The 26,109-nt window shown below is 45.1% G+C and overlaps 1 protein-coding gene across 2 annotated transcripts in view; it reads right to left on the reverse strand.

Annotated features, from left to right (window-relative positions):
* Positions 1–5,612: 5,612 nt before the first annotated feature.
* Positions 5,613–26,109, reverse strand: part of NHEJ1 (non-homologous end joining factor 1) — a 76,565-nt gene continuing 56,068 nt past the window's right edge. The window contains exons 6-8 of one of the 2 annotated variants that reach the window (XM_082841919.1): positions 7,419–7,536; positions 6,736–6,851; positions 5,613–6,266 (exon numbers count right to left, since the gene is read on the reverse strand). In XM_082841919.1, coding sequence (XP_082698045.1) covers positions 6,192–6,266; positions 6,736–6,851; positions 7,419–7,536 — 309 coding nt within the window. In that variant the 3' untranslated portion in view covers positions 5,613–6,191. Of the gene's footprint in view, positions 6,267–6,735; positions 6,855–7,418; positions 7,537–26,109 lie in introns of both variants that reach the window. The other variant, XM_082841918.1, reaches the window with a different exon arrangement.

The raw sequence follows: 26,109 nt of genomic DNA on the forward strand, positions 1-26,109 counted from the left end.
CTCTGATGTTGCTCCACTCCTGCCCTATATGAAGAGATTAAATACCTGCAGTTTCGTTTGGCACAGCTCTGCTATTTTCATTCGTCAAATCCTAAAAATGCATACACTTTGACCGTTCAATAGTCCACGGTGCTGGAACTAGGGTCTCGCTGTACTTCACCTCATTGACTGATGACACCTCCAAAAGCAGTGTGGTGGCAACTTGTGCCCAGTGGGTGTGTGACAGCCAAGTACAAACTCAAAGTTGGCCACTTCACAAGCTGGGTGCCCTAGGATCTACAACAGGAACATCCTCTGCCTTTTCCTGAACGTAGCACATGTTAATTTTCCCCTTTCACACAGTCCAGACACTGCATCTTTCTGGTTTTTTCCAAAATGCCATTGCACAGCTTACCTATTCCCTCTGTCCTGCTATTCTAATTATATAAATTACCCTGCCACAGTTAATTCGTACTTATTCAAGAGAGCACCATAATGGACATTACCACTACCAGGAAAGCACTCAAGTTGGGGTATCAGTATCACCTTCATACATCATCACAGTATTATTTATATTGCCGATATATCAGGTTACTAAATGAAACAGAAATATTTATTACCAGCTCCCCTTCCCCCAACCAGTGCCTTCCTATTCCCCCATATGTGACATACGACCAACTGGCATTGCTTTGTGCCCTGGAAGCACCAGGCAGTAGTAATAAATGAAACTGGCGGTCTTTCCTTCTCATCTGGCAGGAGTCTTTTTCTGTCTTGAATAAGGGATCTCTTTACCAACCAGGATTCCCAGCAGTACTGCTCTTGACCCCTGAACACACACCCAGACCCAGCGGGGGCTTCCCCACCAGCTCCAACTTGTTTCACCACCCCCTGCTCAACCTTCAAGGCCTGGAGTGGGAGGGGAAAGACAGGATGGAGTGCCAGTCGAGAGGATTACCCTTCCCCTACTCCATCCTCCCTGCTCTTGTCACCCATTTCTGACTGGCTGTCGATCCTATCAGGGGTCCATAAAGCCAGGAGGACTCTGGCCCAGGAGAGGGGGGTAGGGGTTAGGCAAACAGGCCAGGGAGGCAGCTGGTTGAAATTTAACCACAATATTCTTGGTCTCTATTGTTTTGAGTGAGGCCCAATATTTCCACAGCAGGATTATAGGATCTGATTAACCATGTTAGACAACAATGCCGAGCTGGGATGGGCTTCCCCTTCCAGCTGCCAATATGAAAAAGTAAATACAACACCCAGATTTCAGAAGGGACTCCCTGCAGCCCCCAAGCCCTACTCCCCAATTCTAACCCCAAAGTGAGGGGAGGGAGGAAGAGTGTGACACTGCATGCTCCTTTAACTCCTGGCCCTCAGCCGCCGGCAGGACGAGTAACCTGGCACAATATTCCCAGGTGAGTCAATGGCTGTGTGCTCCCCACACCCTGGAGTTTTCCAATGCTTCTTCCGGGTTCCCTAGGCTGACCCAGATTCTCACGAACCCATGAGAGTTAGGTGCTGAGAGGCTAGCACTCACTCAAAGGGTCCACACTCCACACTCCAGGAGTGTGGAAAGCACAGCAAAATCTGTTGGGTTCCAGGACAGAGAAACTGAGGGCAGGTAGGATTTCACAGCTTTGAAGAGACTGAGCCTTTGCTAGAATGCTGTGGTGCTACCTCATGACCTCCCATATGCCAGGGTAGAAAAGTGAGACCCAAGAATTGAGGGGAAGCTTAAAGCCCACCATAAATGCAAGTCTCAGGAGAAAAGTATTCCTTGATAGCTCTGGGATGGAAGACGGAGGATAGATGGGCTTCTAGATCCTCAAGTAGAGATGGATTCCCTAGGGTCCATCGCCCATCACAGACAGACAAGCTACCTCACACCCTCCCTTCTCTGAATGTTTCCCCTCAGGGTGGGATCTTCTGAAGCCCTGTCCAAGAGAACATGGAAGAAAAAGAGAGCATTAAGAAGCCCTCAACAAGAATACCCTGCAGCAGCTTCCAGGAGGTCACAGCAGCTAGGGGAAATCCTCTCTCCAGAGCGTGGGCTCCCTCCTCTTCTGGCATTTCTCTCTGTATCTAAGTGCTAGCAGAATCCACCACAGTTCTGTGAGTCTGTGCATTTACTCATGTTGGTGACAGGGACTAGGAACCAAGGGTCTTGAGCTCTGAGTTTAGTGGCTTCCTTGTAGAATGTCACTTGCTCCTTTTGAACAGCTTCTTCTTCAGGAAAATTAGAAGACAGAAAAATACTTCTGGGAAGAGCTCAGAAAAGCATATCGTGATTGCATGCAAACCCAGTGAACATAACGTTGCACCCTTTAGTAGTATAATCCCAACACAGTGATATTTTTTGATTTAGCGTTAAAAACTGACCCTGTTCTCAGAGTATATGCCAATGTAAGGATGAAAACAAAAAGCCCATAGGAAATCTGTATATAAACACTGATTATATTAACAGCACAAATAGCGAGGAGGTGGGCAGAACAGATAAAGTGAGCTTACTACATCACGAGGAAGGGTAATTAAGAGGATTTTAGGTTTCCCTGATACTCTCTGGAGCAAATCCCCTTAGCTTTGTAAACAGGAGGAAATGAAGGACAGAATAATTGGAAGAAGGAAATGCCCCTGGTGACAATGTCAAGAACGAGACCAAATCTAGGACGAGGAGAAAAAGCACGGGCTTTTCCATCCCCACTCCCACCATCTCTGTACAGAGAATGACACACCGGCTCCTGCTGATCTCCCAGCAGACCAGGGAGGAGGAGGTAAGGGCTTCGGAAAATGGGAGGTTTAAGTGAACAGGAACGCAAGAAAAGGGAGTTCAAATGGACCACGGGATAAAATTAAGAAGTAGCGGGCTGAGTATTCAGGAGACTTGAGCATCTCTCCCTCCCCCAAGTGCTCACCGAAGGTGAACTGTATCAGACCCGTGGAAGGATCTTGGTCCAACAGGAACAGATTCTTTCCAAGTCCAGAGTACAGGAGCTCAGATCTCACTCTTTGCCACTTTACACCCTAGGGACTCCAGGGCTAGTTCCTCAGGATTCAGTGGGCAGAGACTAGAAGCTCCTTCCTCCCTTTTCAATAATTTTACTACCCCTTGGAGACACTCCTTGATCTGGGAGATTGGATGACTGGTGACAGAACAGAGAATGACCCTCGTGGGGTTTTCCAGGACCCAGCTCGGGCTCTGCCCTCAGGGCTGCTGAGAAAGCCCTCGGTGAGGCCTGAAGAGAGGAGGTGCTGCCCAGCTGGAGTGCTAAGGGATGAAGATTTCTCTCCCAGCAAAGAGCTGGCCTCTCCTGGCTGACCGTGGGGGAGGGGTGAACCACCAGCAGGGCCAAGTAGGCCTTGCAGCCTAGGTGGCGCTATTTCTCTACTTTTTAGGTCAAGTTCCTGCAGGAACTTCCTCGAGGTCCCTACTCCTGCTCCTGGTTTGCTGGCTTGCTGCTGTAAACCACCTTATATTATTTTTTTTTCTAAAAATACTCCAAAGCAATTGAAAGAGTCCCTTCTCCCACCAGCCAGCCCTGGCCCCAGCCCCAGCCCCGGGGAGCGGGTGGGTAGGCGGGGAGGTGGGCCACTGCTTTATTAAACACAGGGAAAACTAATATTTACGGAATAAAATTTATGGAGCAGCCACGAGAATTCGACCCTTTTATGTGCATGTGGAGTGGGGCTGGGCCAGCCTGGGGGCCTCAGGGAGGGGCCCAAGCCAGGGGGCAGGGCTGGAATACAGCCTGGCTAGGCCGATTTGTCAAGGCAGGGATTTCCCTGGAGTTGCCCTGGGATGAATGGTTTTCAAACACCACCCATTGCTCTGGGGGGCAAGAGCTTCAGAGCAAGAATGACTGAGGCAGGGTCTTGGGGAGCAATGTTTCTCTAAGGGTGTGTTTGGGCAATACCCCCATGGGGGCAGCAACCTCTGGGGATAAAGGGGGCAGTGAGCGGGGAGGTCATGAGGCATACTCTTACTTAACCTTTTTAAAAAGTTACACATTCTTCTGAGAACATGAAAAGAAAAATCATGCTGTTAAGATTTTACTTATAATTTTAGGGGATTCTAAAACCCCTGATCCCTCTCTGATTAAAAATGCCTGCTCTTGAGACTGTGCTCTTAGGGCAGAAGGATTATCTAGGGTAAAGAACCCTTATTTTCCCCCAGCTTGCTGCGGAAGTCTTTCCATTTTTCATGTGGTCTCATACCTTGAAATCTGGCCATCTAAATGCCAAGAGAAACTAAACGACAAAGTAAGTCATCTGATAGACTGTTTTTACGTAGCTCCCAACTCACTTCAATGACAGTCGCCACCAGGGCACAGACTGGGTCTGAGGGTAAAGAAAGTTATCAGCAGCAACTGGGAATGAGCCCTGGTGGAGCTCTCTCAGACTCTGCCAGCAGGTAAAAAGGCCTGGTGGTGAGTCCTGGAGTCCGCCAAGGCTCCTCCCTTGAAGAGCTAATAGGGAGTAGAAAGAACATCCTCTTTGAAAGGAGGCAGCGTCACGGGAGAAAGAAGGACGTTACATCCTTCCTGGAAAATGTTTTCAGTAATGTATGTAATAATGCAGTTTAGAACTCAGCTGTCTGGGTTCAAATTCTGGCTGTTACTTATTAGCTGTGTGACCTCTGATAAGTCACTTAGTCCCTTCAAGACTCCATTTCCTAGTGGGTTAACAGTATCTTCTTCATATGATGCTGTGAGGATTCAATGCCAGGCACTTATTAGAGTACCTGGTATACATTAACTGGTAGCTGTTTATTATCGTTATTATAATCATTATTATAATTACTTGGATCATCCTCTTTCCCTCAAGACTTGACATGGGGACAGACACACCAGTCCCAGCCAGAAAGGACATGTGGACGAGGAGGCCTTTGACCATCGTAAGTAACTGAACCAGAAAAGGCCTCTACCTAACAGCTCCCAGTGAATATCTGAGTTCTACTTTCCTTCCTGTCTCTCCAAGGTAAAGTTTCAGATGGTCTTACCTATAGAGGAAAACCTAGCAGAGAAGGCCAAGGAACTCTGCGAATCCTCTTCTGCTAAATCTTCTTCTTTTTTTTTTTTTGGCCATGCCACGCAGCTTGTGGAATCTTAGTTCCCCGACCGGGGCCACAGCAGTGAAAGTACCGAGTCCTATCCACTGGACAGCCAGGGAAGTCTCAAATCCTGCTAGATTTGTCCAAAGAGTTCACTTGCTAACTAAGATTCTGCCTATCTCATACAGTCTTTACATATTTTCCTGCTAAGCACTATTCATTCTATACATCAATTCTTTTGGTTCCAGAGAACTCCTCTGGCCATATTTCCTGTTCCCTGTCATCCTATCTTTTCTAGTTCTTCTAGTTACTATGTTATTTGAAGTGAAGTGAAGGATGGGAACATAAAATTCCTTTTTCTCCCACTCCGGGAAACTAACTTGGCCCTAGGGCTCAGAGCTCTTTGTAATTTCAATCCCATATTCAATCCCATATTAACCTGTTGTCTATGCCTTGGAAATAGACAAAAAAAAAAACCCATATCAAGTTGGACCGAAGAGCACAGAAACCATATGTTCTGCTATCTTGTGCCCACCATGGAGAGAGGTCTCAAGATCAAAGCTCCCGATTGGAGGCTTAGCACAGGCCACAGAAGAGAAGTATAAGAAGAACCTGAAGGATTAGACCAAGGGCCTAGACTTCATCCAGAGACAACAATGGGGTGGGACCCAGTAAAGTGAAGTGAGTTGGTATGTGTTCCACAGATAAGCAATCTCAAAAGCAGGGGAGTGTGAGTGCTTTTTATTCCATGCTAAAGAGAGGAGAGGGTCTCTGAGGAACACCTGGGACTGGCTAGGGACTCTTAAGAAAGGTAGACAAGGCTTCCTAAGCATGCTGTGCCTTTCTGCAGACCTGCCCCATACACCTAAAGTCCATGGTAGATCCTGGGTCTAGAGAACCTTCACCAAAAGAAAGGAGGGTATGGGATTCCCAGAGATTGGCTTCCACTCGGACAGGGAAGGCCAGTGCCTGATGGGTTGGAGCCAGGATTCCCTCAGTTAATAGTATCCATGCCTGTCACCATGAACTTCAGTTATCTTGCCCTTACAGTGGAGTCCCTGACTGTGTAACTCTGTGTCAGAGATGCTGCTGTCACAGGACCTCCTTTCAAGGTGACACTAGGAAACTACTCTCTGAGTCCATCCTCAGCAGTTGAGACAGTGACAGGTTAACTGAAGAGCCCCCTTAGCTTCTTCCTCTTGACCTTCAACAGCTGAGGTCTCTGCATAGGGCCTGAAGTAACCTAGAAAAAAAGGAACCCAAGTTAACAGAGGTTTTAAACAGTTCCACTTAAGTTAGGAAAAGAAATTCCTTCCTCCCATGGCTCTGGTTAAGACGGGTGGCTGATGCAGGAGTTCTGAAGTCCACGTCAGGCAGTGAATGTGATAAAAGACTCTATGCAGGACATACGCACATCACTTCTCCCCTAGGGAACAATCTCATAGACCATCACCGCAAGTGCGATAAGGCAAAAAAGGAGTCAAGGTCCATCATCCAGAAGAACTGCAGAGAGGAGACAGCAAGGGAAGATGCAAAAGACCATGACTCTCCATCCAGAAATCCACAATTTAGATGCCTGGTCACAAATATGCCCCAGTGTTGTTAAGGCAGTATCAACTAGGTGACAGTTCCAGGGACCACTGGCTTGGGAGCTATAGGTGCAGACTCTCCCAAATCTTGAAATGCAGTCTAGGAAGCCGCTCACGACTTACTGTGGGCTCTTTTTCAGGCACTGGGAGGGACGGTGCTGAGGAGGCCGGCTCTTCTGGCTGATTCAGAGGTTGGCTATCAGTTCCTTGTGAGGAGGCACTGCTTGAGGTCTGGGGATCTTCTGATCAGAAAGATCAAGGGAAGATAGTGATAACTGCCTACTTCTTACCAGAAAGGCATCAGCATTTACCAAGCATTCTGATAAAGGCCAGGCTTTGGTACTAATATGTAAACAGACACAAATCCACTTCCAACTAACTTCTGGAAAGCGCTGTTTCTATGATGAAGGTTCTCCAGGCCACGTTAACCACGTAGGACAAGAGTTTCCTTGACCCAGAACAGCTCACTGTTCTTCTATGTATTGCCTGCCATATCTCAGGTAGGGAGACTAATTTTTTTCCTGGTTCTCTCACTAATTCTCCTCAGCATGTAGACCAGTTCTCATAAAGCTTTCTGCAGTGATGGAAATGTTCTGTATCTGAGCTGTCCAACCTGGTATCCACTGGACACATGTAGCTATTGAGCACCTGAAATGTGCAAATGAGGGGATGAATTTTTCATTTTATTTAATTTTTATTTATTTAAATTTAAATAGTCACTATTGGCTAGAGCTACCATATTGAACAGCACAAACCTAGACCCTAACTCTAACCCCAGGAGACCAGGTACCTCTGGAGCTACTCACCAGTGCCTCGAAGCTTCTGTCCCACTTGGATCTCTTGTCTGGTGACTGCCATATACAGACTCTGTAGATTTGTGACAAAGGGTTTTCCGTCACCAACACTGCATGCCTCTGGTAGTTTCTACAGGGGAGAGGAGATGCTATCATCGGTGACATGGTATTGCTAGAGAAAAGAAACTTGATATCCCACTGGCAGAACTGGCATCAACCCTAAAAGAATTTATATACAGAACTTAGATCCAATATAGGACATCCATATCCAAACCTGTTAGGACCAATATAAAGACCTCTTGGGAGGTCTTCTCCTCTGAAAGGCAACTCCAAACAAATATCTTTATTTCCTTCAATACTTATGTCTATTATGTTTCCCCATGAACACCTCATAGGTTTGTAGGTTCTTTGGTCCAAAAGGATGACCTCTTAGAGGACTGTTTTACGAAATCATCTTCCCTAAATTGTCCCTGAGTTGTACAGATTACTATTTTAATTAAATTCACTCCTAAACTTCTACACTGGAGAGAGAAAAAGGATGAAATCCAGGAAAGGGGAAAAAGAGCAAACTGGGAATGACAGACTGAGAGACAAGAATCAGTTATGGAGCTATGCCAGTCAGTCAAAGGAGACGGGAGACAGTTTACAAAGCTTTGGAGGCTTGCCTGCTACACTGTGCGTGGTGCTTTACTATAATCCATGAACTCGCGTTGGGGGTGATAGTTCCCCCAAGTGGGGAGAAAATTTGCTCTTGGGGGATGAAAAAAATCTTACTCTTTTAAAGTATAAAGCACAGATACACAAATTGTACATAAACAGAATTTTAGTTTATCTATGGTATTAAAATTCCCTGAGGGGGGATGATTAGGAAAAAATGTCTTAAAAGGTTCCTCAGGGAGGTGATAATGAAAAAAAAATTGAGAAACACTGCTACAATCATATTATATTTATCTGTTTCCTTCATTATGGAATGAACTGTGGATTTATATCCACAGCAAAATGCTTTGCCTAGTTCAGGTTTCATACACTTGGCTGAACTGAGTTTAAGTAACGGCTGAAGACTTAAGAAAGTGCAATAAAAATGAGATGAAAGAGTATGGTGTCCAGTGGACCTAAACCTGGCTGTACTTCAGAATCTTGGAAAGGGCCCAGAACCACTTCGTCTGTCCCTATGCATGCAAATCGCCATGGCTCCCAGCCAAGTTAGCAGGTTCTCCAAGGGAAGTCAGGCCAGCAGCTCACATGGGAACAAGCCCAGGAATCCTGGATTGGCCCACATCTCATGTCAAGGGCACTCTCTCTGTGCTATAAGGGCATTCATTTCTGAAAACCCACTGTGGGAGAAGGATGGAAGAGAGAAAGTGGGAGAAGCAGTGAACTAGTTGCTGAAACCATGGTTAAGATTATACAGCTCTTTCCCTGAGCAAGGTGGTAGCTGAAAAACTTATTGATCCCCGGGAAATGTAACATAGATTTCTACTCCAACCCTACTCACATAAAGACTGTATCAGTCTTGGACTTTCACTGGAAACCGCAATCAATCAGGAGCCTTGAGTGCAGACGTTGCTTCCAGCAGTAATCTCACTAGGAGTATTAACAGCCCTCCTCAGCAGCATTCCCTGAGGAATGAACTGAAACAGGCCACGGACCTCTATCTCACCTCACTCTCCTTCCTAAGTTCAGCTCTCCAGCCCCCAAGCCACCTCCTCCAGCAGAAGGTCCTCTACTCTATGGCCAGAGAGCCCTGACAGCAGAGAGGCAAACGGCTGTTCTCCGTCCTCACATCTCATGTCTCTGGGATCTCCCTTCATACTGCTCACGACGTGTGGCCTCTCTTAGGGTCACCCACACATGGTTTGGTAGGCACTGCGCTGTCTGTACAAACGGGCCAGGCAGAATCTAGGCAGTCCAGGGTCATCTCCTCCTGCCCTTTCTATGGAACTAAACAGACTCATAAAATTTCCAGGGTGACCTTTAGCCAGTTCATGTATTTAATCTCAAAATGAAGTGCCAGAAATAAAAGGCCACTGGAGCTACTGCTGTCCTGGACCTAAGTCCAAATCCAGAACCTGTATCTTAGCCCTTCCTCCATCCTTCCCCTTCTCAGGGAGATCTGGTCCTGGAGCTGCTACCAAAGGTCATCCCACCCGATTGTCTATTCTCAGAAAAGTACTAGGAAGAGAATATTGGTACATTTCCTGCATATTTACTATGTGCTAGCCACTGCTCTAAGCATTTAAAGGTATCGACCCATCCTGTCTTATTCACTGCTATTTCCCTGGCACCTAGAACAACCTGGCCCACAGGGGATGCTCAATAACTATGTATGAATGAAGGACTATGGTTGGCATGAGTATGACCCCATCTTGTTTAGGCAGTTACAGCTGGTAAGTGGTGGAACAAGATCAGAATCCAGACCATGTGGCTTCAGGGCCCTCGCATATAACAACTACCCTATTTACTTCTCTGAAGCATAGAATTTTAGTCTAAAGGGCAATACAGCCTTCCCCAGGATTACAGCCCTTAATTCCTTGCATCACAGATCATCTGCGTCACAGATCATCAGCTGCACCCATCCAGCTCAGAAACAAGCTCCCTCAGGGGACAAGGAAAACATGAGCAGATATAAAGGAGGCAACTGGCCCCACCTGGAACTCACAGAGGGCTGAAGGGCCAAACCCTTAATCCTGTCCTCGCTGTTCCCCATCATCACTGATCCCTTGGGTATCATTCTCAGAATTATGCTAGGGAAGACAGGTGGTGAGGCCTGAGCCTGGGAAGGGGAAATACTAGTTCCCTGTGCAGGACAATGGTAGGGGTGAGCTGGGGCGGGCAGCAGAGATCAAAGGGAGAAGCTGGAGTCAGGACTAAGAAAAGCAAATAGCAGTGCCCCCTGCTATAAGTACACCTGAGCCAGGAGCAAGGTGTACCAGCCACAAGCGGGTCACTGCCCAGAATGGGGAGGGGAAGAAGAGCCAGGTCAGTCTACTGTATAATATGTTCATCTGATTAACCCAGAATCAATTCTACTCAGCAGAAAGGTTACTGAAATTCTACCATGTGCCAGGTGCTACAGGACTTGGGGAGGGGAAGTGGATGCACCAGTCCTTCCCTCCTCAGAACAGGACAGAGTTAGTATAAAGATAAATAAGTCAGGGCTTCCCTGGTGGTGCAGTGGTTAAGAATCCGCCTGCCAATGCAGGGGACACTGGTTTGAGCCCTGGTCTGGGAAGATCCCACATGCCTCAGGGCAACTAAGCCCATGCGCCACAACTAACTGGGCCTGTGCTCTAGAGCCCTCAAGCCACAAATACTGAAGCCTGCGCACCTAGAGCCCGTGCTCTGCAACAAGAGAAGCCACCACAATGAAAAGCCCGTGCGCCGCAATGACGAGTAGCCCCAGCTCGCCACAACTAGAGAAAGCCCGCACACAGCAATGAAGACCCAATGCAGCCAAAAATAAATAAATTAAAAAAAAAAACATAAATAAGTCAGGGGCCCTGCCTCAAAGAGTTTACAGTCATACGTGGGACAGAGGCAGATGCAGGTATCCCCCACTTTTTGAAAATTTGCTTGATGTCATTTTGCTTTTAGGAAAAGCCTACATTAGTACCTGTTTTTGCTAACTGGAAGAAATCCAAAAAAGATTTTCACTTTTATGAAAAAAGGTAATTTCTCCTTCACTTTACCCCATTTCAGCTTATGAAATGGTTCACAGGAGTGCTCTACTTTCAGATAGAAGGAGGAACCTGTATGTGTGTATGTGTGTTTTTCAGGCATTATGCCATTACAGTTATAAACAAAGGGTAATAAGAACCCAGAGAACAAGGAAGGGACAAAGTCTCACTGAGAGTCCTGCAAAACACTTCAGAGGTGGTGACATTGAGTTAAGCCTTTGCAAGGTTAGATTTTGAATGTGGTGGAAGTATTTGAAGCACAAAGGTGTGAAAGGACAGGACAGGTGGACAGATCTCATGGGAAATGAGACTGGAAGGCTAAATTCATATCCACGAGATGGCAAAGGACTTTGCTTTCTGAATTAAGGGTATGCCCATGGGAATCCCTTTTGTTTCACAAAGTGGCTTTCTCTGCTATACAACTACTTGCCAAGGCTTCCCTGGCATCAAACTATTACTGATAAAACATCGAGGAGTCAGAAGTTTCCTCAAGGTTTCCCTTTCTAGGCTTTCTGCTACATTTAGAACCTCTTCACTCCTTACTGCTGGTACTGTGACCCTTTAAGAGCCACAAGAGCTACATCACTCTCCTGTCTCCAGTAGCTCTGTTACTCTCTCACCTCCAGTCCACTAGGACTTTGGCCCCTGCTATACGGCCACATCAGAAGCGTTAGGAAAACCAAAGTTACAGAAATCATAAACGGCATTTTATTTCCCCTTCTTGTCCCTATGGCAGCCCATCTTGGTTACTAGGCCCCAAACTCCCCTCCTTTAACCATAATTCCCATCTTCACTGAGTCTAAAACTCACTCCCAGTGGTCTGAAAATTCTAAGACCCCCTCCTACCCCATAATCCCAACAGGATCTGTTGGAGCGATCCCAACTGCCACTTTCAACTAGAAATGAAAGGTCTGATCCTACCCCCACTCCCCACCCCCATCTCATCCCTCCTTTCCTCTGAGGCTGCTTCAGAAAAGAAACCTTTAGAATCCTGGGTAAGGAAAGGCTGGACCCGGATATACTGCTCACCCTACTCAGTATGGACCCACAGGTCAAGTATACAGGTTTAAAAGACAGAAGAGAAGGGAGAAATGAGCAAACTGGAGCCCCCAACACTAGCCCTGAGTAGGTCTTTGGTTCTGGCACCAGCCCCAGAAGCTGGCACAGCCCCAAGGCCCTGACACTGACCATCACAATCTCATAACCGCCAGGGCAGGGCCCCCAACACGTGACTTCCCAAGGGTAAGAATCCTCTCCTCCCTCTTGCAATGTGGTAAACTGCTGTACTGGATACAAACTTCCCTCCCTAGAGGGCCCAGGTCAGGTTAGGAAATCATGGTAATCTTCATCATTAGCTCCTCTTTGCGGTAAAAGCATACTGAAAAACCCTTCTAAGGTCTCAGATTACCAAAGGTTTACCAAAATAAATAGGGAGGAACAAGAAAACTGGTTTGGGAAGAGGACTCCAAGGAGAAAGACTCTTCGGAATAGAATTCCACCCCCGCCACACCATCCATTCATTCGACAAATATTTACTGATTACCTACAGTGTTCGCGATGATGTGGGTGCTGGGGATACAGTATATTGAACAAAAGAGACAAAAATTCCCTGCCCTCGGGCTTCCCTGATGGTGCAATGGTTGAGAGTCCACCTGCCGATGCAGGGGACACGGGTTCATGCCCCAGTCTGGGAAGATCCCACATGCCGTGGAGCGGCTGGGCCCGTGAGCCATGGCCGCTGAGCCTGCACGTCTGGAGCCTGTGCTCCACAACGGGAGAGGCCACAACAGTGAGAGGCCCGCGTACCGCAAAAAAAAAAAAAAAAAAAAATTCCCTGCCCTCCTGAAGTTTACATTCTAGAGAGGGGAGATCAACAACAAACATAGCTAATTAAACCATATTCTCTATCAGATGGTGTTAGCACCACAGAGAAAAATAAATCAGCACAGGCTGATTACAGGATGGGGCAGGAATGTGTTGCAATTTTAAATAGAGGTCAAAGAAGGCCTCACTGAGAGATGACACTTTAAAAAGACCTAAAGGAAAGTAACAGGACGATCCACTGGCTATCTAGATCAAGTGACCAGATTCCCAGTTTGCCTGGGTCAGTCCCAGTTTGTGCTTGTTGTCGTTTATTAGTAGAGCTCCTTTTCTCTCTTATAAGTGTCCCAATTTGGATGATAAATTAGATGATCACCCTAGATCAGAGGGAGAGCATAGCAGGTCTGTGGATATGTGTCTGTGTGTTTATTTGAAATCGTGAGATAATGTAGCATATGATCTTTTAAGATGGGAAGCCACTGGAGTTTATAAAGAGAAGAGTCAAATGATCTGATACACATTTTAAAAAGATCACTTTGAATGTAGAAAGACAAGTGGGTAGATCTGTTAGGAGGCTGCTACAATAACCAAGTGGGAGAGGATAGTAGCTTGGGCCTGGGTGGCAACAGTGGAGGTGGTGATAAGTGATCAGATCCTGGATACATTTGAAGGTATGGCCGATAGGATTCATTGATGGATTGGATATCAATCCATCAATGGGTGGAATCCATTGAGAGGAATCAAGGATAGCTCTACTCCAGGGCATAAGGCAGATGTTACAGAGGGATGATCCAGAAACCTAAAATAAAATCAGAGATAACTTGAAATGGCTCGTGGGTCGACAACACAGACTCAACCTGGGTAGGAAAACAGGGAGACTCAGTGGGAAACGTGAACCCAATGCCCAAGAGAAGTATCAAAAAGTTTAAAAAGAGGAAGCCATAAGTGGCTTCTCACTCAAAGAAGACGAAACAAAACCGTCTAGGAATTAGGGGGAAAAATGTCTCAGAAAAAAAAGATAAGTAGAAACAAGCTTTAAGTTCTGGCTTTAGAGTCACAAAGACTCGGATCTGTACCTAAGGTCTTCTATTTGCTAGCTGTGACACTTTGGGCAATTTACTGTATTTAATCAACGTGCTATTTTAAGAGAAAAAAAGAGATGGAGGGTTGGGTAGATATGGGGGGTGGGGAGGGAGGACTGAGACAAACAATATCTACATCATAGAGTTCATGAGAGGATTAAACAAGCGAGTAGAATAAGTACCCAAGAAATCTCTGTCCCCTCCCTTTGCAAGACAAAGGAGGCTCAAGAAATGCCCTAATGAGCTCCAGTACTTAGAGAAACCAGGGTCTCACCCAAATGTTAACCTTTCCCCACTGCGTCCCAAAGCATATGATCTAAAAATTCAGTGACTACTCAAAGCCCAGGTCAGGGAGATACAGTCACAGAAACCCAGCTAGTAACCTGTGGGTAGTTCACTGTCCACCATGGCCACATGAGCCCACTCCGCAGGCTCCAGTAAGGACCAAGGTCCTGGCTTTAAACTCTGGCTTTGCCAGTTAGCAGCTATGTTACTAACTTCTTTTAGCCTCTATCCCCTCACCAGAACAATGAGGAGACCAATACCTACTTTTATGAGACTGATAGAAGGATTATATGAGGTAATACATGTAAAGGTTGCCTGCTCCTTATAAATTATGTCTCCTGACCTCCCCTCAAATGCTCTTGTTGCCTCTCAAATATCTCCTTTAATCTCCCAAAGTGCAGGACCTACCCAAGAAGCCAAGGTTTCACCTTCATTCTCCTCACCCTCCTTTTTTGGGAGGTGGTGGGTATAATAGTGGAGAGTAAAACTTCCTATTCCAGAAGCACACAAAGCACAAACAGCTTACTCCCTGAAAAACTTTAGCTGAAGTCCAACAATGATTCCACCAGGAACCCTTTCTCACTGCCACTTCCTGCTCCCCAGTGAGGCCTGGCCAAGAGGCTCTGCTACGGTGTTTCCATTGTAAAGTAATATACACTCAGTAAAGGCTATTTGGAAAGTAGAAATACGTGACCTGCAGATATGTCATTCAAACAGTCAGTTGTATGTTTTTGATGGGATTAATCTCACAGCTTCTTCAGAGTTTGAGAGGGAAAAAAAAACATTAATAGGACAGAGAAAAGAGATGTGGTGGTGATGTCCAGGTTTTCAAAAGACCAGCTCACTCTCCCTTCGCCTCCCTTGAAATTTTTCCACAGCAGCTCACTTGGATGAGGTGTTTCAGGCAAGATCTAAGCCCAAGGGGTCCCTCTGTGTTGTCCCTCACAGAATACGCCTCTGAATTCCCTCAGTTCACTGATCACAAACCCTGGTGATTTGGGAGAGACCCGGCGCTCTAAGGATACGAGGCGCGCTGCCCTTGAGATCGTATGTGAAGCCGACGAGACAGCTGACCTGCTCCTGTGTTTCGTCTGGCTTGGCTTTGTTGGGTCTGTGTCACACGAGGCCCACCCTGACCACTGTGCCCTGCCGCGGCTGACCTTACCATGCTCTCCCTTTGGCCTCTGGTTCCTGAGCACCCACCCACTCAGCACTGGGCTCTACTAGGGGAAAAAACACAAACAGACCTGAACTTAATCTTGTGTTTGAGACCTTGCAAATTCATTATAGTCTACCTCAGCCCTCCCCACTTTTAAAACTAGGTGGGAGAATGGATGCGTGCATATACTCACCTATCCAAGAATGCATACATACAATCCAGTTAAACCATTACAGCACTTTCTCCGTGGTCTGCCCTTCAAAATGGGATAATTTTGCTGCCTCACTCTCCCTCACAGTGCTGGAAATGCAGCCGAGATAAAATAGGTGCAGAGCTCAAAACAGTTTGAGATAAAGTCCAGATTTTTCTGGTTCTGCTTGAGGCCTAGGTAGCTCCCTGAAGTGCACAGTCAGAAGAGAAGGGAGATGGGAAGAAAGACTATAAAGGGAGGTCCAAACAGAAGGCTTGAATAATATTAGTAAGATGAACATTTTGGAATGCTTTCAGTGCACTAGGTACTAGGCTAAGCATTTTAATCCATTATCTCAATTAATATCCACAGTAAGCCTACCAGGTAGGCACTAAAATCATTCTCAGTTTATACAGGGGAAAACAAAGGCTCAGAGAGGTTATAAAACTTGACTAAGGCCACAGCTAGAAAGCTGCAGAATGGGGCAGCAGAAGGCCCAGGAAGCTGAACTCCAGAACATACACTTGAACCGCTTCACTGTATCTCCTCGTAAAGTCACCCACTGAGACAGCCATTTCTCCCTCCTATCCCCCAGCTCCCGCTCCCCAGAAGGAGGATGGTCCCTGGTCTGAGACCTAGTGGTACTAGAATGTAGCTCTCTCGCCTTCCTTCTGAAACCTCCAAAGAGCCCAAGAGACTGATAGAGGGAAAAGACAAAATGCCCTCCAGGGAAGGAGAGCCTTACTTAAGTCCTTGACTGTCCTCCAACGGGACTAGAAAATCAGAAAAATGAATCTCTGGTATGGGGAGGCTCTAGACTCTAAATCTCCTTTTAAAATAAGTACAGCCCCTCAAAGTCATAGCAGGAAGGCCCCTCAGCTCTGCCCCAAAAGAAAAATAATGGTAAAGGGAGTGGAAGTGAAGGTGGGGGCAGGGGCCGCCGCTCTCATAAGAGCCCTTTGTGGTGGCTGCCTCTGAAAGGAGGTTTTGCTAGACAAGGTGGAACTTCTCAAGGTGACAAGCAAATGGTACAGCCTGAGCGGTGACCCTCTGCTCGCTTGCAAGCACCCCCTCCCCTCCGGAGGGCCAGAGCCTACACTGTCCCCGAAGCCCCACCCAGCGCCAGCACAAACCACGGCTTTCTAACTAACAAGCAGCAAAGGGGCTGGGGGGACGCAAGTGGTTTCCTGGGGGGGAAGGAATCCTCAGAGCCCCTCAGAAAGTGCAGTAGCAACTCTCATTCCTTCTTTTTCTACTCCCACTCCTTCTCCAGGAAGAACAAGCAGCTCCTGTCAGCTCTGGCTCAGGGAGGGGGTGCCAACCAGCCCATCGGGGACAACCAGGCTGAAGGATAGTTTAGCCCCTCTCTCAAAGTCAGCCACCTCACCATCCTTTCTCCAGGTGGAAATGAAACAAGGAGGTAAAAACCAAAAAGAAAAGAGCCTCAGGTTTAAGGACAAAAAGAAAATCACAACAATACAGCAGGCATCTGACTCCGAAAGCTTGCCCCAGGCCATGAGCACTACACAGGAGCACATACTTCACTTTTTCCCTGTATCAGTGGAGAAGAGAGGACAGTCAACTGGGTCTGTAGGGCACAGAGGTGATTTAGAGGACCCGGCAGTATTATCTGTAGGACCTCTACCACCAAAGGGATTCTCTTTCACTCCCCATTACACGCTTGACAGCTGGGAACACAGCCCACGGCGGCTGTGATCTCATGGGCTCCTCGCCCCCGCCCTTCCTGTCCTCTCCACCCCACGTAACACACACACACACACACACACACACACACAAACACACACGCTCATGATAAGGGCCTGATCTTCATGACCTTAGGTAGGCAAAGATTTCTTAACAGGACATTCATAAAGGAAAAGATTGATAAATTGGACTACATCAAAGTTAGGAACTTCTGTTCATCAAAAGATACAAATAAGGGCTTCCCTGGTGGCGCAGTGGTTGAGAGTCCGCCTGCCAACGCAGGGGACATGGGGTAATGCCCCGGTCCAGGAAGATCCCACATGCCGCGGAACGTCTGGGCCCGTGAGCCGTGGCTGCTGAGCCTGCGCGTCTGGAGCCTGTGCTCCACAACAGGAGAGGCCACAGCAGTGAGAGGCCCGCGTACAGCTAAAAAAAAAAAAAAAAAAAAAAAAAGATACAAATAAGAGAGCAAAAAAGCAAGCTATAAAGTGGGAGAAAATATTTGCAATACACATAACCAACAAAGGACTCATTTTCAGAATATTTGAAGAACTCTGAAAAATCAATAAGAAAAAGACAAATAACCCAACAGAAAATTGACAAAAGGCTCGGTCATAGCTAAGTGATCAATAATTACATGAAAATGTACAGAACCTCATTAGTCACTGGGGGAGTTAAAAAGCCACAGTAGGATACCACCACATATTCACTATAATGGCTAAAAAGAAAAGGCAGATAACACAAGTGTTGACAAGGATGTGGTACAACCAGAACTCTCATATACTGCTTGTATGAGTATAAATTGATACAGTCGTTTTGGAAAACTGTTTGGCAGTATCTACAAAATCTAAACATATGCATAACTATGAAGAATCCAACACAAATGGGTAAATAAATTGTGGAATAGTCTTACAATAAAATATTATACAGAAATGAAAATTAACAAAGTACAACTAACATGGATGAATTTCATAAAAATTTTGTTGAGTGAAAGAAGTCAGACACAAAGGAGTACATACCATATAATTCTACTTATATGAAATTCAAAGCAGGCAAAATTAATCTATCATATTAAAAGTCAGGACGGTGACCCTTTGGAGGCAGTAGGTACTGAGTACTGGAAATTTTCTAGTTCTTGATCTGGGTTCTGATTACACAGCTATGTTCATTTTGTAATTCTTCAGGCTGTATGCTTATGATAGGGGCACTTTTCTGTATGCATCTTATACTTTGACTTTAAAAGTTTATTAATAGAAGAAAAACAATTTGGCAGTTCCTCCGAAAGTTAAACATAGAGTTATTATATGATCCATATAGTTATTATATTGCGCTCCTAGGTATATACCCAAGAGAATTGAAAACGTATGTTCATACAGAAACTTACACACAAATGTTCACAGCAGTTTTATTCATAATAACCCCAAAGTGGAAAATGACCCAACTGTCTATCAACTGACGAATGAATAAACAAAATGTGGTATATCCGTATAAGGGTCTATTATCCTGCCATAAAAAGGAATAAAGTACTGATACTTGCTTCAATGGATGGACCTTGAAAACAATGCTAAGTGAAAGAAGCCAGACACAAAAGACCACATACTGTATGATTCCATTTACATGAAATATTCAAGAGAGGTGAATCTACACAGAGACAGAAAGTAGATTCGTGATTTCCAAGAATGGGGGGAGTGGGGAATGGAAAATGACTGCAAGTGGATATAGAGTTTCTCTTCGGGGGTGATGAAGAGGTTCTGGAATTATATAGTAGTTGTAGTTAAACAACTTTATGAATATTGTAAAACCACGGTATTATATACTTTTGCTTTATACTTTTTTGGTAAATGTTATGGTATGTGAATTATATCTCAATTTTTCGAAAAGATTTTTTAAAAAAGATAAAGTCTCTACTCTCCCACACTCCTCTGCCTGTCCTCCACTCTATTCCCTCTGTCAGGAAAAGACTCTCAGGCTCCCAACAGGCCTGGACAACTTTCAAAGGACTTTAACACAGTCAGTGGAGCAGATTCCTGCCTAGTGGCTGAGTAATTGGCGTTATCACAGAATGGGGACAGAGCACGGGATCTAGAGTTGCATGGGCCTAGCTTTGAAAATAAGCCCACCACTTACATATTCTTTTTATGATCTTGGCTAAGTGTCTATTAATCTCTTTGAGCCTCAATTTTCTCTCTATAAAATGAGTAGAATAATTCCTATCAATGAGGGTTGTTGTGAGGATTGTTAAATGAGATCATGTACGTAACATATTAATTCTGCTCTCTTGGAGTTCCAAGGAAACTCAGCTACCTCAAGGCAACCAGAAGCACTTTAATTTGGCAAAACAGTGTGGGCTCTGGAGTTGAATTGCTTACACTCAGATCCCAAGTCCATTACTTTATCTTTCTAAGCCTTAGTTTCTCCAGTTATACAATGGGAATAAGAATACTACGTGCATTTTCGAGTAATTCTGAGGATTAAATGAGATAACGCATGTAAAGTCCTCACTACACTGTCTGGCACATAGAAGGCACTCAATAAATATTAACTGTTATTATTAATTCAGCCATTAATCAAAACTGTTGACTATGTCAGATAGTGTGCTGTGTCCTAAGGATAAGATGGAGTTCACTGCCTTCAAGGAGCTCATAGTCTGGTTAGGGAGTCAGACACATAAACAGATAATTGTTCTTATGGCTGGGCACACACTGGAGCCTTTGATTGTCAGTCAGCAACACTAGGTCTAAGGCATTATAAAACCAAGCTGGATACGTACGGGATGGTGTGGGGTGGGGGCAGCGGTGAACAGACTAACCACGAATTAACAGTAGACCCCTTCTTTTTTCTACAAATAGCCTACAAGAACCTAGATAAATAGGCAGGCAGACTTCGACTTCCTCCTCAGCATTGCTACTAACTGGCCAGGGGCTTAAGGGCATCTCCTGTATATCTGTCTCCCCCTACTCTTCAAGTGGCTGGTTCCTTCTCATCTTTCAGATCTCAGATCTCAGTTCAAATGGAACTTCTCCTGGTCCCCTTACCATGTCATCTAAAGTATTTGTTCTTATAGCACTCTATTCTTTTTCCTCAAAACAGTCATAATAATTTTCAATTATTTATGTTTACTTGTTTCCTTTCTCTCCCAGTAGACTGTGAGCTCCTAGAGTTCAGGTTCATTCAGCAAATATTTATTGAGTATCTACTACATGCTAGGCTCTGAAGTATGTGCTGGGAATTCAGTTTGGGGGTACAGACATGGAGCTTATACTCTATATTTGTTGCAGAGCTTTGGGATGGAAGTATATCCCAGTCCTGGCTGAGGACCTCTTCTGATTAGCCCAGTTAGAGACGAGCCCTTGGCTGCCAGTCTCTCACTGAGTCCAAAACGCAAGGGGCTGGAACTCTTGGGACATCTTAGTTCTTCCTTTTGCAGTCCCAGATTTCCATGCTCACAGTCCAGCAGAGCTTAAGCGAGGGCAAACAGCACAACCTCAGAGACATTTCAGCAAGTTCTTTCCTTACAAAGCTATTCACATCAGCATTCTAAAAGCAAGAACAGTCAGTATCGGGCAAGGGATGTACTGTCTGGGATGGGGGTGGGATGGGAGGTGGGGATAGGGAGGCAAAAGGCTCCTTTTAAGTCCTGCAGAGGAGGAATAACTCGAGTCCTCAGCACTTTTCAAATTCAGTGCCCTGAGATTGCTGCTTCCCATAGTCTGAGCTTCTCTAGCATTGGTCCTGACCATTCCAAGGCTGCTTCCTGCTAAAACCAGCCTGAGGTCTAGGGATGCTCCATTAGACTCTAGTAAATATATTCAGCAGCAAACTCTCTGGGGATAGGCCAAGAGAACATTGTTTTCCAGGACTGGGAGATAATAAAATTGAAAGGAATATTTAAAAAGCTGCCTCGAATTCTTTGTTAAATGAACAAGAGTGTACATACACACACACAAAATCAATCCTTTATTGATTGATTGATCAATCTATCAATCAGTGTGACTCTGAGCCCCTGGCCCCAACTAATTAGACCAAGGGTGGACACCTGACCCAAGAGAAGTCAGTCTCTAGATCAACCAGATTCTCCTCATTGGGTGTGTGACCCGGAAGTCACAGCACGGATGCTTAGCTTTGTGTGTGTGCTATGGACTCCTTTGCAGTCTGGTGAAGCCTGGGGACCCTTTTTAAATGCATAAAATAAAATATATAAGATTACAAAGGAAATAAATTAATTAAAATGCCATATTCAAATATTTTTAAAATGTGGGGACTTCCCTGGTGACACAGTGGTTAAGACTCCATGCTCCCAATGCAGGGGGCCCAGGTTCAATCCCTGCTCAGGGAACTAGATCCCATATGCATGCTGCAACTAAGAGTTCGCATGCCACAACTAAGGAGGCCACGAGCCACCACTACGAGGAGCCCGCCTGCTGTAACGGACCCGGCGCGACCAAATAAATCAATATTTTTAAAAAATAAATAAATAAAATAAAATGTGTAACAGAATAATATATGTACTTCTTTATTAACACATTAAATTATAAGATCTAGTAGTAGGTCAAATAACCACCAGAATTTCAAGTAGTGATGAGTGTAAATTATATTTCATGATATCTGTAGCAACTATAAAATGATATGAAAATATCTGTGATTTCTATTGGTGATAAAGTCACAGATACTGCTAATGACATGGTGAATTTTGCTTACATTTGTTCATTTTTTTAATTGAAATATAGTTGATTTATAATATTGTGTTAGTTTCAGGTTACAGCAAAGTGATTCATTTATATACATATTTTTTCAGATTATTTTCCATTATAGGTTAAGATATTGAATATAGTTCCCTGGGCTATACAGTAAATCCTTGTTGTTTATCTGTGTTTTGTTTTTTGGTGTTTTCTTCTTTTAATTAAAAAATATTTTTTAACAGATTTATTGGAGTATAATTGCTCCACAATGGTGTGTTACCTTCTGCTTTACAACAAAGTGAATCAGCTATACATACACACACACACCCATATCTCTTCCCTCTTGCATCTCTCTCCCTCCCAGCCTCCACATCCCACCCACCCAGGTGGTCACAAAGCACCGAGCTGATCTCCCTGTGCTATGCGGCTGCTTCCCAATAGCTATCTACCTTACGTTTGGTAGTGTATATATGTCCATGCCTCTCTCTCGCTTTGTCACAGCTTACCCTTCCCCCTCCCCGTGTCCTCAAGCCATTCTCTAGTAGATCTGTGTCTTTATTCCCGTCCTGCTCCTAGTTTCTGTTTATCTGTTTTATGTATAGTAATTTGTATCTGTTAATCCCATACTCCTAATTTACCCCTCCCACCCTCTTTCTCCTTTGATAGCTGTAAGTTTGTTTTCTATGTCTGTGAGTCTATTTCTGCTTTGTATATAGATTCATTTACATTACTTTTTAGATTCTACATATAAGTGATATCATATACTATTGGTCTTTGTCTGACTTACTTCACCAGTATGATATTCTCTAGGTCCATCCATGTTGCTACAAATGGCAATATTTCATTTTTTACAGCTGAGTAATATTCCATTGTGTGTGTGTGTGTGTATATATATATATATATATATATACCACATCTTCTTAAACCAATCATCTGTTGATGGGCACCTGGGTTATTTCCATGTCTTGGCTATTGTAAATAGTGCTGCTATGAACACTGGGGTGCTTAAATCTTTTTGAATTACAATTTTCATCTTTTTGGGATACATGTCCAGGAGTGGGATTGCTGGATCATATGGTAGCTCTATTTTTAATTTTTAGGGAACCTCCGTACTGTTCTCCATAGTGGCTGTATCAATTTACATTCCCACCAACAATGTAGGAGGGTTCCCTTTACTTAACACCTTCTCCAGCATTTATTGTTTGTAGACTTTTGGATGACAGCCATTCTGACCTTGTTTACGTTTATAATAGAGGAAATGCTAAATTTGTTACAGGTTAATGAAAATAAATATGCAATCCCCCCCGCATCCAATTCATGAAACCCTGAATTCTAAGCATGAATTCTCAAGGTATCCATGGATCCCAGGGTGAAAAACTCCTGCTATAGAGACTTGCATTAGATAATAGTGCTTGCTTACTTAGAAAGGCCATGCAGACCTAGTCAGAGTTAGCAGTAAGGCAAGCCAAAGCCACATGTCAGTCAATAGCTTACAGGAGCAGAAACAAATCTGTCAGTGGGTCTTGAGACGAGCGATCTTGAGATCCCAGAGAAAGACGCTAACTTTCCAGTTCCTGTGAGACATGGTTAGGTATCCTGAAATTAGACACGGACCGATCTCCTTGTGCCTTTTCAGTAAATTTCCTGTTTACCTAAGCTAATTGAGGGGATTTTCTTCCTTACAATTAATTACTGAAATAATTCTTTAAACAAATGAATGAACTGAAACATGTTTATAATATACTATGTTTATTTGTATATATTAACATCCTACCGGATTATGAATTCCTTAAGAGTTCAGAGTATGTGTAATCTTAACTCTGTAAAGCCCGTAGCTGCTGATGTCCATGAGCTCGCTGTAGCAGATACTAACAATATCAAAGGCCTCTGAGGAGGAGGGAAAGCTGCCTTTCTTCTGCCTATGTGGCTAAACCTGGCAGGCAAACATAGGCAGTTTAGAGAGTGAGTTCATAGGAGCCTGATGAAATGGATTAGGATGAAAAATCAAGAAAGAGGTCCTGGTACCATCTGAATCATTGTAGAGCTCTAGGTTTAGGGAGGGCAAGAGCAAGTAAAAATATTTTAAAAGACAGTGAAAACAAATCAAATCAAACATCCAAATGAAAATGTAAAAAATATTTAACACAACACTGCAGTGACTACCAAAGTCCAAGCATGGCAAATCTGTTGAGGGTCATGCTCTTCAGACTTGCACCAGTGCCTGGCCCCCCTGAACTCTGAGTTTAAAGAAGGGCACAGATTCCAAGAAATCTGAGGTTCTAAGAAAAAAAAAAATTCTAGATACAAAGTCACTTTCCAGAAAATCAAGAACCCGGCAGGCTTCAAGGTTAGGAAGCTGAAGCGCTAGCACGTTAATCGCTAGGCCTGAGTCACCTGCACAGTTCAGCTCAAAATACTCATTCACAACAGGGCACCTGCCTAACACATAGCTGGGGTGGTGACGGAGGGGTGTGACCCAAAGTTGTCCACTCTAAACTCCAGTGCCTAGGGAAAACTAGGCAGGCCTAATGAGGCATTAAAGAGATGCCAGAAAAAGATGGAATACTAGGAAAAAAGTGGAGGTTAAAAGATACGCTTCAGGGCTTCCCTGGTGGTGCAATGGTTGAGAGTCTGCCTGCCGATGCAGGGGACACAGGTTCGTGCCCCGGTCCGGGAAGATCCCATATGCCGCGGAGCGGCTGGGCCCGTGCGCCACGGCTGCTGGACCTGTGCTCCGCAATGGGAGAGGCCACAGCGGTGAGGGGCCCGCGTACCGCAAGAAAAAAAAAAAAAAGATACGCTTCAACCAGACCACGACTCAGAACAGGAGTGTGGTTGCACTATGGGGGAGTTGAGGGTGGTGGGAGAAGGGGGCTGGAGAAACAGAGAAGTGTGACTCTGCAGAGGGGTCAAGGCAGGCTTGATTAGGAGGGAATTTTCCTAAATGGATGTAATCAGGCTTGACGCTAAAAGCTGCTTTCTGAGCCTTTCTAGTCCCTCAGCCCAGGATTTCTGCGTCCCTTGTCCACTCTCCCCGTTGTAGTCCAGGGACCACAGGGACTCGAAGATGCCTGGATCATTTCTAGGTACAGTACATCTCACACTCCTTTGGATCTAGGTTTCACTGAAGAGGAGAGAATGCCCTGGTTACCTAATTAAGCGTTTCCTAACTGATACACTCTCCACTTCCTCGTAGGAAGCCATAATCTTGTGGGTTTAAGATTCCCACTGAGTTTGCTAAACCCTTATCCTCAGGTTCACTTAGGAGGCAAGAACAGGCAGCCCTGACACCAGGCTGACCCTAGGGAACAGAACAGCTACTCCAGGGTTCATCTCCAGGTGAGGGGACGAAGGAAGGACCAAATCTAGGCTCTGGTTACAGGGCATCTGCAACACCTGCTGATAATAAAACATTATCTGTCAAGGCTTTGGCCCTCCAACCCACCAAAACAGAGGAAGAGGGTGGGAGAGGAATTTATTCCCTGTGATGCCCACCCCAGGGGCCCCCCACCCCCACTCCACCCCAAAGGCCACTAGCCAGAGTAGAAAGGCACCTAAGGGAGGGTCTAAGGAAAAGACTGACCAAGAGATGTGAAAGGCTGTACTGATCCCTTCCTAGAAAGGGAAGGTGGGCAGTGGATATGAGAGAAAAGCTAAGGAAACACTTGGCCAAATCAGCTTTCTTCCTTTCCCACTTCCACTGAATCTAGTTACAGAGGTGGCTTTTGTAAGATCTGTGGGAGAATAAAGCAGAGAATGGAAAGGAAATATTCAATTTGAATATGTTGCATTTGAGACGTCTATTAGACTTTCAAGTGGAAATGTTGAACAAGCAGCTGGAAACACAAGTGTGGGGTTTGAGAAGATCTGGGCTGGAGATACAGGCGTAAAGATGGTATTTGAAGCCATGAGATTGAATGCAATCAGTCAGAGTGAAGGTGGGTAGAGAACAGAAGAGGACCCAGGACTGAGTCCTGGAGGGAGTGCAGAAGAGAAGGAATCAGCAAAGGAGCTTGTGAAGAAGTAACCAAGAAGTGGAAAATAAAGCCAAGAAAGTGCACAGCTCTGGAAGCCAAATGAAGATAGTGTGTCAAGAAGGCCTGGGT

This window comes from Leucopleurus acutus, assembly GCF_964270905.1.
Source record: "Leucopleurus acutus genome assembly, chromosome: 6".
NCBI classification, from domain to species: domain Eukaryota; kingdom Metazoa; phylum Chordata; class Mammalia; order Artiodactyla; family Delphinidae; genus Leucopleurus; species Leucopleurus acutus.